Genomic DNA, 13,413 nt, shown 5'->3' with positions numbered 1-13,413 from the left:
TGGTGATATCTGATTCAGAACCCACAAAACTTCCGTTCGGTGTAGAGGTAGACATGAAGGAAGTAGAAGACTCTACATCAGACGATGCGAAGGTAATCGCGGCAGATCCTTTGTTCGTAACGCTACTAAACATCGTTGAAGTCGATGAAGTAACAGTCTGAGAAGGCTCTCCAGTACTAGCACTCGATAGCCCTTCGGAGGTAACAACAGAGGAGTCACCGGACTGGTTGGAAAACTCAGTGGAGAGAGTAGCAGTCTCATGTGTTGAAGTCAAATAAGTAGTTGTAGTAACAATGACAGTTCTATTGCGGGAGCCACTGGCGACAAGAGACGTCTTTTGCGTGGACTCGGAACCGGAGATTTCAGTTAGGCCATCTTGTGATGCGCTTGTCACGACTGAACCCGAAGCTGCAGTGGCTGAAGTCTTCGATGAGACGTCTGATACAAGCCCAAACGAGGTAGCAACACTCGAAGAACCATTGGTCGGCGTGAGGTAGGTCGTGGACGAAAATGTCAGTCCGGTAGAGTCTCCCACATCTGTGACTGTCACAGCGGTATTGAGAATACTTGTTGTAGTCGTGGTCAAGGCAGTCATTTGTGAGCTTTCCTCCAGTGACGTAAAGACTTCCGAGGATGACTCAACCTCAGCAGTAGAAGAAGTTCTGGCTGTCACATTGGTGTTACCTGAAACCTCGAGACTCGAGGCAGTATCTGTGAGTGAGATGACCTCTGTGGTTGTCTCTGTTAGGGTCATGATGCTGGAAACTGTGACTGGCAAAACACTGGCGGAGGAGCGTTCCGTCTCCCATGAGGCAGTTCCAGTCATGCTGGTGGAATCGGAATCACTGACAGCAGAGGAACGAGTGCTGATAGGCGAAGTGCTGTTGTTCCAGAAGGTAGACATATGGTCACCTGCAGTTTCAGAAGCCTCATCACCAGAAGTTCCGGCCACACGAGATAATCCAGAAGATGTGGTATCAACGGATGTTAATGCCTCAGAGCTAGTTGTACTGCCAGCCTTGGCACTTGAAGCAGCAGAGGGCACAGCGATGCTGGTATCAAACCGAGTAGACAAAGAAGGAGTGGAAATTCCGAGAGAAACAGTATAGTTTCCGGAAGATGCGTGTGACTGAGAGGTCACACTAGCCTCAGAGGATTCAGTGCCGATATCCGTTGTTGTGGTTTCCTTCGAAGTGGAATCTAGAAGCGTTAGCTGTGCGGAGAGGTGCCTGCACCAGAACACTAACAGGAGGTCATCTCAGTGGGAATAGCAGGCTCTCCCGTGTAGTATTGGGGAGGGGGGCCATAGTCATCATTAGGCTGGCGAGCCTCAACGAAACGGTTGCTGCGCACGACCCGGTGACGACTTGGGCGCTGCTGGCGAGGAGATGCAGCCGCGCTGCCAAGAAGGCAAGAGAGTAGCAGGAATACCGACAGAACGGTAACCAAAGAAATCTTTGGTGGTCTCATGATGAATATGCGAGAGTTCTGCAGGTGCTGTTGTCAGTATACGAGATCACATACAAATGCCTGAAGAACACAGGAAAAGGAAGTCTTACCGCACGCGAAACGAGTGAAAATTAGTCGGTAAAAGTATTAAGGGAAATAAACGAGTGTGTGAGCCGAATGTAAAGCAAGGCGTAAAGATAAACGAGCGGTATTTGACTTCTTGGAGGGTATTCCCTTGATGCTTTCTCGCGATGATAAGGAGAAGGCAAGAATAAAACCACGAAGCGAGAGAAATGAAAGCGCGGTAGAAAAGAGGAGAAAGAGAAAGAAAGCCCAGCACGCGTTAGAAAGCGAGTGCGTAGCCGAATGATAAACAACGTGGGAGATGTGAGATATGCACCAGTGCCAGCTATCACGCAGTGCTTGCCAGTGTCAGGCAAAAGGGGCACTCGAGGATCTACTACGAGCAGCTCGAGTAATCTTTAGCTCACCCCCGAGAGCTTACCACAGCATGAGCGTACAAATTGCGTTTCCAAATCGAATAGGTTACAGTCATCTGGCCCAGGATCTTTGCATTGGTGAATCTGCAGGCATGTTTCCTCAGCTTGATCAGTACCTGGTGGCACGGTGATATTCTCGGCTACCTATGCAAGTATTCCTTTTGGACCAACCCATGGGGCATTTCTGCGATTGATTTTTTGCCATCTATCCGATGGGAGCGGACCCAGTCCCCTGGACCGACACATCGTCCCGCCTTCATATGCCGTGATGATAGTCGTGAGAATGACAGGCTGTACAGGTAGCCTCGAAGTCATGGGCGTTACTCTGTTCGTACCTTCGGAGAATAACAATTCAATTCGGTTCTCCGCAACCGCTTACCTGCAGGTGTCGACTCTTGCCACTGCTCCCTTCGCTTCATCAAGCGATGATTGTTTTCAAGCCATCTCACAAGCCATCCTTCATTTTGAAGTGTTTCCTTTATATAGATAGAGTGGAACAGAATAAAACATTCTGATGCAATTCCTTCGCTTGTATGGCCAGAATGTTCCTGCCATACAGAGAACAGCGCCACGATGTATCAGAGTCCAAGACGTGTGAACCCGGTGGGAGAGTGTGCTTAATAGTTGTCTCTTTCACTAAACGAGCTTCATACCGAAGCGCAATGGAAGTTGCTCGACTCTAGGGGCAAACTGTCTTCGAGCTGGCGTATCTCTTCGAGTCTAGCTTGTATCAGTAAACATTGTGACAGAGGTCTTGGACAGGCAAAGTGATGAAACACAAAGGATGTCGAGCTTTCAGCTATTGAGGACAAGGAGGTGTTTGTTAAAGGTTCCACGGTTCAGGGCCCAGAATACCAAAAGCGATATGTTATCCGTCCAGTTGTAGTGCATGTAACCAGCTTCGGCAACGAGGCGAGATGCAGCTTGCCGTCGGGTCACATTAGAGATGTAGCCTGCTTGAGTCCTGGCTGCATCGAAACTTGTTATGAGTGGCGTTTATTCGTTAAGTTGAAATCTAGATCGTCAATATTTTATCAGGGTGCCAGAGTTACGGCCACCACTGTAGCAGGAATTGTCGGTGTATTAGGGTTTCCTCCTACTTCTTCAAGGAAATGGACGTAGGAGCACCGACACATATCGCCAAATTACAGGCAAAAGAACCAATTAGGACATGGTTGCGAGGCATGTGTTGATGTGAAAAGGAGACGGATCGAGACGGAGAAAGTTGTGTGAAATAAAAGAAACCAAGACATGAAAAAGTGTTAATGCTCTCACGAATAATAGGACCTTCCCATATAGCTGCGCTGGCGACCAGAGACTTTCCCGCCCTGGTGGGTAGTAGAAAAGTTGGCCTCCTAAGCCTTAGGGTATAAAAATAAGTATTATAAGAACTATGGTCTAAAGAGCATAATCTGACCTACTAATTCTATCTCTTATGCTTCCAGCTGTCAATTTTTCTGATACCCCGAGGCTGCTTTCCATTGTCAGGAACGTGTTCCCTGGAGCTCCCGGGTAGGGCATTGACGACAGTAACCCCGTCTTCTTTTGAACTTCCACGTAACAAACCAAAAACAAATTTGTATTACTTGGCACCTGACCATGTTTTTTTAACTGTTTCGCAGATACTGAATGTTGCGTGGCCTTGAGGCTTGAGTGTTGTACAAAGACTCATGTGTTTTACTCGGCCTTTTCAGCGGTTTCCCGCAGGCTTGGGGCAGTCCCATCAGTCATGGAAGTGTTTTTGTCTTCGATATCAGCAGCCCACAGAGCAGCGCCAACTTGTTGATGTTAGCTCATACATGTATAGTCAGTATGCAAATAACTTACCTGTGTTGCTGAAAGTGAAGAACATTGAAGCAACGGGGATCATTTCAAGGAGCGTAGCAACCAGTCCGAATCTGGAAAACATCAGTTAGCTGATTTAGAACCGTAATGTGCGATTAACCACCAAGTAGATGGTCGAAAAATATGAATGAGTGACATACGCAGTGTAAGGTCCAACGTTCTTTGTAAGCCAATCCTCCTTCTTGGGCTCTGACCATCGCTTGAGCTGAAAGTACTGGAGCAACGTTAGCTTAGTTGTGAATACTGTCCAGGCATTTGACTTACTCGGCCATGAACTCCCTTTCCTCGGGTGCGGCCTATTTTGAATCAGCGGAGCAATAGATATAGAGGAGTAGAATTCCCACCTTGGATGAGAATGAAAATCACGGTGCCGACGACTGGGATAGCGTTGAGAGGTAGATACATGATGTATCGGATGATGGCCTTTGGACTGAACTTCTCGAAGGGGCTCTTGATGATTTTGCCCAACTTCTGCATCGGATCTCCTCCTGACTTGACCTCACGTCCCTCGCTGACGATCTTAGTGTCTCCACGAGCCAGGAGGGTACCATCAAAAACATCCAACAGCGAATCTTGGAGAAGGTAGTTGCGTGATATGAGATTAATGATGGTAGTGCTCTCATTCAGAACCAGAAGAACCGTGGAGAATGGTGCAATAGGACCATTTACGAAGAATAGGATAGCGAGCTGTGGCAGGTACGTGAAGAAGAACATGCCACCAATTACGCCGGTAGAGAGGAGGACCAGAGGACCGAGTTTGGAGATAAAAGGCTTCCAAAGCGAGCGACGGGAGAGAAAGTAGAAGATACCCTACAAGAGACATGATATGTTAGCAAACAATTACCGTGGAGCTCTATCCCTGTGATTTTCGTACCTTGATCGGGTAGAGGTAGGATCTGCTCTTGGCAGCATTAGTGACATGTTCCCTGGCCTGAGCATAGTCCTCCTTGCTAATTGAAGATGTTAGCTTGAGGAAAGTGATGTATGTAATCGGCGTTCAATCTTACAAGACCTCTTGAGCTTTCTCGTTCACAGTGTCGACCACTCTGTTGCGTTGAGAGGGTTGCTGCTGGTGATCAGCTCCTGAAGCTTCAGCTGTGTCAGACATGATAGGTTGTTGGTGTGACGACGTGATCTGTGATGTAGACGGGTTTCGAAATGCGTTGTGATAAACAGCTTCAACAACGATGATGTTGTAGAATGAAAAAGGTAAATTCTATCGGCTTCTCTGTTTTTTATTATCACAGCGAGGCTGGCAATCACAAGCTTTCCATTCCAAGCTCAAGGGAGGAAAGAAGCTCACATCGATGTCGTCATTAATACATACAGTAGCTCGTGGGGCTCTACGTAACTAAGGGACGAGTGGGGCTACCTTAAATCGTCGCAATGATGCGTTTGTTACGCTAATTGACAACTTTTGATATAACAGTTTCATTAACTTCAGTTGTTCACCCAATTACTGTGCCAAGGAAAATCACGCGCTTTCGATTGTGTTCTAAGTCACCTTTCTCAGCATTAGGCTGAGCTTCTAAAGTCACCCGCTACAACGTCAACTCGCAGATCGCCGGACAAAACATCCCATAGACCCACATCGGCCGGGGAGCTCATGACCCACCATCGTCCTTAGATCGTGGGAGCTCTTATAAGATTCCAACCAACACTGACGTCTATCTGTTGACTTGTAAGCAGACTGACCTTGAAACAAGGCAGATCAGTTTCAAGTCTGCCCTACGAGTCCTATAACCCCCCGAAAGAGTCTCTTGTCACTGGTGCACTTGTGGTAGGTTATGTCGCGTGAGCTTCGTCGCCCCCTCCTTCAGTTGTCTAACAAATTGCTGATCATCCCCTGAAAGATCAAAGGTATGCGTCACAGAAGACAGCGCTTATAATCTCGCTATGAGCCCAACGTTAATGACAGCCTCATCGAAATAATGGCAACCCGAAAGCCTTCTTTATACTCTACCCAACGTGACGAATACTTACATCAACAACCATAGTCATGGCTCAACGATACATCTCAAATAACCTCCCAGCTCAGAGTCTAGGCTCGGACCCCAAAGAGCTGCTAACGTATGCTCTCGAGCTGGTCGTCCGACACACACCGCCCCGCAAAGTGTACCATGAACGCCACCTCGGTGGTCTCTTCACCGGGTACACTGGCCTTGCCTACCTGTTTCTTCAGCTCTCCGAGCTGTATCCAGATCTGCAGATATCAGGTCAGAAACTGATATCATGGGCGCAACGATATCTTGAAGGAGACCGAGGGAAACTTGTCTTGGAGAAGGGTAACTGCGGCATATCCTCCGAAAAGTTATCATTCCAGGCAGTAAGAGCATGTGTGACGAAGGACGAAGATCACTTGATAGAGTTCCTAAGCAATATGCCCATACTTCTTGGTCCATATACGAGCCCTCAGGAAGATGCTTTTCCATCAGAGATACCATACGGAAGAGCAGGTACCTTGTACTTGCTGCGCATGGTGAAACATTGGATGCCGAGGAGTGAGACTCTTATCGAGTCCCCTCTTCGACGACTAACGGAGAGAATCATGTCCACGGACGATGACGGACGAGGAAATTGGGAGTGGCATGGAAAACGGTACTTTGGCGCAGCCCATGGCGATATTGGTATCATAACACAGGTTGTTCTCTCGAATCCATCGCTCGCTCCACAACTCGCCCGACACCTAGAGAAACTTCTTGAGCTTCAGCTACCGGACGGGAATTGGCCGTCAAGTATGCGAAGTCTTAAGGAGGGCAAGAGTGCAAGCTTAGTTCAGTGGTGTCATGGTGCTCCTGGTTTCTTGTACTCGCTACAATCCTTGCGCCCTTATTTTCCCGAACTTCAGAGCCGTATCGACTCGGCCATCGAAAAGGGGGAGGGCATAACCTGGAGACATGGTCTGCTAATAAAGGAGCCGTCTTTGTGTCATGGAATCTTTGGGAACGCACTGTACGTTTTCCTTTTACCCAACCACAACTATTTTGGTAATATCTTGGATCCAGGATCAACTGACTCGAAACAGGGTGCTTCCCCAAGGAACTAGACGACAACACTTCCTCGCCCTGGCTACAGCCGATGCCGTGGAGAAAGTACGCCGGCATGATCCTGACCTCTTTGAGCCTGCATCGTATGGCCACAAAGCTGCAGTTCTCATGAATTACTTGCCGAGTGCCGCGTGGACATGGGCTGTTTGTGAGCAAGAACACCCCAGTCTCATCATGTATAATGATGTATAATAAAGGAGAATCGTGACCGGCTGCTTGATATGGTGAAGGAACATATTGGCAACGTCAGGCGGGGCGGCCTCGGGGTATCAGAAACATTAACCGCTGGAAGCATAAGAGACAAGATTAATAGGTCAGTTTATGCTGCTTAGACTAAAGTTCTTAGACTACTTATTTTTATCCCCAAGACTTAGGAGGCCAACTTTTCTGCTACCCACTAGGGCGGGATGCTTTTTTCTTGTATCAGTTACTTCTTGGTGATGGGCCCATGAATCCACTGCATCGGTTGTGGAGATCAGCATGGATGTGATTCTTGGTAGCAGAATAAATGGATGCTTAACCGAGGATATGGCATTCTAGAATACTATCACAAGACTATCACAGGCTCGGCCCTGAAAAAATCTTGATCCACGACAACCCCGTGGCCCCAGCTGGGCTGTAACGTCTAAGCTCGACTCAAGCCCTGGCGAGACCAATAGTTACATCCATACAAACGATCTAGGAACCGATAGAACAAAGTTGCTCATCCATCAGGGTCCACTCTCACATTGCGATACAATACGCCCGTGGGACAGTACCCATATGTCGGGCATAACTGGAGAAGAATCGGAGTTTGAAAACATTCAGGGGCTAGGGAGATTCTAAGTAGTGTCTTCAGTGACACCTCTTGCCATTGGTTCGCGGGGAGGTGAATGGCAGCTGAAGATAATATCTGAGTGAGGCTTGTGCTTGTTGACAAGGGTTTAACATCAAACCCGAATTCCGGATTTCAAGATGAACTGACATTGAGAATTTTGCGAGGCTCCATCACGGTCCCATAATTCAAAGATTTAGATATACACTTCGGCGTAGCCGAACAAGAACTCCATGGCCATGTGAAATCACAATGATTTTACTTGTGAAAGTGGTAGAAGGAAGCTCATGATATGATTCAGGACTTGGCAACAAGCGAAGATGGGAATGAGATCAGCTATCAATTAACATGAGGCTCTGTGTCTATCATGTGACGTTTGCTTTCTTTCTATATATCGTACAATACGGAAATTACCGTAGTTTGAGGATCGGGGTTCGTTCGGAATTGTCTCCAGATGCGGTTCCGCTCCACATCGGCCGGGTGGGGCCGAGGAACGGGTTCAATGAGGCTCACGAAGAAAGGCATGACATGCCTTAGCATTCGGCATTGGTATGTAGGAGCACGTCCTAGAAGGGTCTAGTGAGCCGAAACGGATTGTTGAAGATAAAAGTTTATCAAAAATCACGATTTTACTTTTGAAGCTCAAACGACTGTGCAGACTGTCAGGTGTTTGGCGAAAGTTCTAAGCCAACAAGGAATAGAACGAGACAGTGCTGAAGATCTTCTTCCTTCCTCTCCATTTTCGTTCCCCATGTTCCGAGTATCAATCCTGATCCTTGATGATTTGCATTCATGCATGGATCCATCATCCATACAACTGAAAACGACTCTGTAAACAGCTGTGACGGTTAAGACGGCTGTCTCATATCAAATCTGAGGCATTTCTCAAATGCTGACTTTGGCCCATACGCGTTCTCAAAGAGCGAATTGATTAATAAAACATACCCTTGAAGACCCTTAATCCTTCCGAGGGTTACGACGTCGTCCAGAAAAGGCATCAGCGGACCGCGGAGATAGCACGTTAATAACAAGTTTCTCATATCATCATGCAGTGTGTGTGGTATTGGAGAATGCCCCGACGGGCTCTTGAAATTGGCGCGTCGGAGGTTTAGACGCCGACTTGACGACGAGCGGATCAGATAGCACAATCTATTGTCTGTACCGTAATCATACGCCCTCCCTCGGCACCGAGGTCGAGTCGGGTTATTCAAACGGGTATCGACATTCGTAGATCAATTGGGCTGGACTAACAACTATCCCTGAATATCAAGCAGCCACTGATCTCATCTTATTCTGATATTAGATACTTTTTACCTTTTCTTCAACGGCAGAATAGTAACAAACTATGTTGATGATGCAGTGTAATGACCTAGAGAGATGGAGGAGCCCCCCACATCGGCGCCGAAAGGTGTTCCATGATGGAAAGTCCGTGCAACGATGCAAACGTTGATGGACTCTCACTTTTTCGGTATCGCCCGAAAAGGTCTTCTACAATCCGACAGGCTGTTCCAGGTCAGGTCAGGGGGGTGAAGGATTGGTTATCCACTGCCGTCTCGGTGCCGATTCAGGGCCATGGAAACCCCGCGGGTTTTCACAGAATTCAGAAGCTTCAAGCGGAATCAACAGGTAGCTACGCACTTGATCGAGAAATTAAAGCTCTGAAAGGGATATCGCATCGCATCGCGGTTGAAAGGAATTGATCCCATAGGGCTACACCTGTGTTGGTCAATACAAAACATGATGCATCACGAATAAAGATAACGTCTATTGCTCGGCTGGTGCTTGCCGAGTCGACCAACCGTCTTTATCAATCATCAGCACTTGACGTTAAATTTGCGACTAGAAACTTAGCCGGCTTAATTCTCACCAACAATTGCTTATTGGTATGACGCCAGCCTTAACAGCACAACGGCTTACTGCTACGCCCGTCGCAGGTCACGTTTGCTGCACATGTTTGTTAACTCCGGCTCGTAGTTATCAAGGTTCTACAAAGCATAGATATGAAGATAACACAGCTGATATCATGTCTGACAACGTTATTCTATGAGATCATGGTCAAGTATGGCGTTGTGTTATCAAGAAAGCCACATCAAAGTGCAACGGAAAAAGTCAATCAGATATGTTTGACCAGCTGTGATGCGATATTGAGCAAAAACAGCATTGCAGTCGAGTCATTGATAGAATTTACGTATTAGATCCTTGACAAGGATAACGTTATGCCGTTATACCCGGCGCATGGGTTCTATTTCCGGCTTCTCGTGAGACAGCCCGCCCGTGTTGTGTTGGGTTATTTGATACCCACTGGAAGCTAGTGCTTGAACCCCCCATCTGGCGATCAGGGTTTTTCGCTTTTCCTCTGTGTTGGTGTCATTGACTAATGCATCAATGCATAACTCGACAAGAAACACACGCCCTGACTAGCCTTTCTTCTGTTTTTTTTCTTTCTTCTTTTTGCCCTGACAATCAAACAACAACGAATAGAGTTTGATCTAAATCAAGTGCCGTTGAGACCAAGCAAGGCCAAAGTGGGATGAACTTTTGTTGTTTGGTAATCAAGAGGCCCATGACGTCGACGGTTAGATGTTTTAGCATGGCAGCTGTGGGGAATGATTGAAGAAATGCATCGTTAGAAAGAGAATGCGAAAAAAAAATAAAAATAAAAAAAAGAAGAGAGAAAAGAAAAAGAAAAATGGGGGCTTGAGCTCACCTTGGAGATTTATGCGGTCCAAATTCCGCTCTTGGGGAGCCTTATTCTTCAAGCCGTCATTCTTGGTCCATCTTGAAGAGGCTCAATGCTTGCTACTGGTGCGTTGATGGCCTGATCCTGACAGTACAGTTAGTTACCAGCAATTTGCATGTCGTCAAGGTGGAAGTTTCTTCTCTTTACAGATCCATCTCAATCTCAGGCGTAACATAACGTAACAGAATACCAATACTGCAAAACAAGTATCAGCTAACATCCAAGATGCTTGGAAACATAAAACTCGATCGATTGTTATTCTTGGCTGTCAGTGATTGGTCAACAAAGACTCAGCTCGGCCTTGGCTCTAAACGAGGCTTTTCGAGAATACCCACGACGCAAGATTGCAAGTGCCCAGGATCTCACTTGACAGCGCATTATTTGACAGGGGATGGACCGATGACAGAAAGCCTCTTTGTGTTCCATGAACGGAACCGTGAAACAAATAGAATCACTCGACGATTCTCGGCAATGCAGTAGTTCAGCGAAGAGAACAGAACAGAAGACCACATAATGAGATCATCATGTTAGTAGAATGCTACAGTATCTATCATGGCTCGCTAATACTGGGTTTTCGGGAATCGAAATACGGTTTGCGGAGGGTTTCGTCCATTCGGCAGTTGCACAGAATGAGGGATCAACTGATCGACCACTGCTACTACCTACCCGTGCCTCACATTTGATTGATTCCATTCTCAATTACGCAGCAAGCTAGGTAGTAAGCACATGCACAAAGCAGAGGGAAGCATTGACAGCAAAGCCCCGCGGAAGTTTTGACCGCTGCGGACTCCGAAACGGTGTCGGTACAATAAACAAGTCCGGACAACAGCGACCCTCAAACACAGCAAACACAAGATGGAAGAGATACTCTCATGTCTAAAGTGATGTGCTAGTTTCTGTGATACACTCCATGATGTGAAAAGTCTTTACTCTTTCTTCCTGATCAGCCAAGAGAAATGACTAAGACGCCTGTGAAGCCATCAAGGCAATTTGTCAACGTATACCCGCCTAAATCCGCGGCATCGACAAAGTATCATGGCGGCAATTCAACGGTGAGCTATTCTTCGCTGGTCACCGTTACGGCAGCTCAGCTCAAGGATCAGCCAAGAACCCCATGGACAATATGTAACAGCCCTATAATGAATCAATGCGGTAACCGAGCGGCACTTGATGTGTCATTCTCAAAAGGCGGGCAAAACGAAAGTCGGTAACGGGGGTAAACTAGACCATTGTATGTTGTTTAGGGTTTGCGATATACAACGTATGTGCTTGATTTAACTTATTTTGGGACTTTGAAGCGTCCCCTGCCCTGCGGGACAAGGGAGGGTCAAAGTGAGGTTAAGTGAAGGAAAATGCAATGATGAAGATGAGGCTCCTCCGCGGGCTCCATCACGAGAAGCTAGTTAGACCCTCCGGCGCTAGAATATCCCGCGTCTAAATTCCCGCTTACACATGACAGTAGTATAACACCCTTACTCGGCGACATTGACGTTGGTTTGCACAAGCAGAACGCGCGCGCGGAAGTTTGATGCTTAAGCCAGCCTGGGTTTCGTTTGATTGTCTGTCTGCATTGGAGAAACTTGGTTATTAGTGACCAAGCAAGCCGAGGCAGACCCATATAATTAACATTTCCAATAGAGGCGTTCAGTCTCTCATTTGCCACGGATCTGATTAAGTAGGCGGTACGTATTTATCATCGGCGCCGGTGGTTGTAACCGGCGCCGAGTAACAATGCCCTTGCTCGCGACCCCGTGAGCTTGGGTATTTGTCACCTGGAGCATCACAACCACTACACAAAGAAGGAATAGGTTCATTCGGGGGTTGCCGTGCGTTGCGGGATGTTAGACTGATCCGCGTCCCTATTCTATTGTGCAACGGCCGCAGAGCGTGGGCATGAGAACCTTAAGGTGGTCACATCCTTGTCTGCCTCCTGGCTTGTCAACGTCAACTGTCAATCCATCCCGAGAAATGAGTTGTCCCCTCAGCGGCATTTGTAATTGGGAATTTTTAGACTAATTAATTGGGGTATGTATCATTTCATCTTGTCCCCTTGTTGGCAAAGCTAAACTAGTTAGCGAATTTCTGCTTCGATCCGCTGTGCTGGGAACGAGTGGGCATGTGGATATCAGGTCATGGACCTACGTTATACTACAAGGCCTATGAAACGGACCCGGGGATTGGGGATTGTGACTGTAATCTACGGAGATCGGTGTCACGGAAAACCGACAAGACTCCGTGACTCCTCTTGATCGATCGGGCTCGGGGTTCATGATTGCTAATTTGGCTCCTCACCTACTTTACAGTAGCTAGCTACCTTCTAGAAGCGCCAATTATTCGGTCAGTGGCGACAGAGAGATGATGGAAATACGGCAATAAGTGGATAGAAACGTTGGCTATGGGTGTTGAGCCTCCACTGAAACTGAAGTGATTCAACGTCAATCTTTACTAATTTTCAGTCATTACCATGGAGTATCTACGATGCAACAGCAGTCAACGTCAAGTGCTCATCAACCCTGATGATGTGAGATCGGTCTGGAAAAGTTCTCAACCGCGGGGAGAGAAAGAGAAACGCCTTGGATATATACGTTTCCAAAATACGCATGTAGCTAGAAATAGCTGCACATACGCTGAGTGGGTTCTCCCACACTCTTGTGAGGTAACGTCTTACACACATGATAATATCTGACAATATTTTTTGGTGTTGGTGTAGGCACAAAGTAATCAACTAAAGCAGTGACTACTACGGATACAACACATACCTATTGGACCATTGCTGGGTCGATCATTTGAACACCCGATCCCAATACAATAAATAATAAGCATTGGTTGCCCCGTCTTACATTGCCGTGCAGTAAGTGCAGTGTAGCGTAGTTCACGGTTAGCCTGTGTAATCAATCATTTGCCGTTTTGAAATCTTTGAAAGCAAGCTTTCCAAGCCGCAACGTCAAATCAAAATCAACTCAACAACAACACGGCAGTCAGCGCAGCGCAGCATTGTCGTTCTCATTAGGTTTTCGG

General features: G+C 47.1%; 2 protein-coding genes across 2 annotated transcripts; one reads left to right on the top strand and one right to left on the bottom strand.

Annotated features, from left to right (window-relative positions):
- Positions 1 to 3,291: 3,291 nt before the first annotated feature.
- Positions 3,292 to 5,202, bottom strand: EDB82DRAFT_495701 (uncharacterized protein). Its single transcript, XM_025733496.2, has 7 exons — positions 4,802 to 5,202; positions 4,669 to 4,744; positions 4,139 to 4,604; positions 4,059 to 4,090; positions 3,935 to 4,008; positions 3,777 to 3,847; positions 3,292 to 3,727 (listed from the first exon to the last, which is right to left on the bottom strand). Exons 1-7 carry the CDS (start codon positions 4,900 to 4,902, stop codon positions 3,627 to 3,629), a joined length of 921 nt encoding a protein of 306 aa, XP_025584396.1. The 5' UTR covers positions 4,903 to 5,202; the 3' UTR covers positions 3,292 to 3,626.
- Positions 5,203 to 5,556: 354 nt separating this feature from the next.
- Positions 5,557 to 7,518, top strand: EDB82DRAFT_135980 (uncharacterized protein). The gene is made up of 2 exons (XM_025733495.2): positions 5,557 to 6,746; positions 6,820 to 7,518. The coding sequence occupies exons 1-2, from the start codon at positions 5,794 to 5,796 to the stop codon at positions 7,031 to 7,033; spliced, it is 1,167 nt and encodes a 388-aa protein (XP_025584395.1). The 5' UTR covers positions 5,557 to 5,793; the 3' UTR covers positions 7,034 to 7,518.
- Positions 7,519 to 13,413: the final 5,895 nt, after the last annotated feature.

This window comes from Fusarium venenatum (genome assembly GCF_020744135.1).
Source record: "Fusarium venenatum strain MPI-CAGE-CH-0201 chromosome Unknown EDB82scaffold_2, whole genome shotgun sequence".
NCBI lineage: Eukaryota > Fungi > Ascomycota > Sordariomycetes > Hypocreales > Nectriaceae > Fusarium > Fusarium venenatum.
Note: the sequence above shows the minus strand (reverse complement) of the source record. Positions and strands in the feature narration are given on the sequence as shown.

What these genes read in the sequence shown, in the direction of transcription:
- EDB82DRAFT_495701 (XM_025733496.2), bottom strand. Translation starts at nt 4,902, where the DNA reads ATGTCTGACACAGCTGAAGCTTCAGGAGCTGATCACCAGCAGCAACCC. An exon ending in CCTACCTCTACCCGATCAAG is followed by an intron (nt 4,605 to 4,668) that starts GTACGAAAATCA and finishes TGTCTCTTGTAG; the next exon opens with GGTATCTTCTACTTTCTCTC. An exon ending in GATTTTCATTCTCATCCAAG is followed by an intron (nt 4,091 to 4,138) that starts GTGGGAATTCTA and finishes GATTCAAAATAG; the next exon opens with GCCGCACCCGAGGAAAGGGA.
- EDB82DRAFT_135980 (XM_025733495.2), top strand. Translation starts at nt 5,794, where the DNA reads ATGGCTCAACGATACATCTCAAATAACCTCCCAGCTCAGAGTCTAGGC. An exon ending in GGAATCTTTGGGAACGCACT is followed by an intron (nt 6,747 to 6,819) that starts GTACGTTTTCCT and finishes GACTCGAAACAG; the next exon opens with GGTGCTTCCCCAAGGAACTA.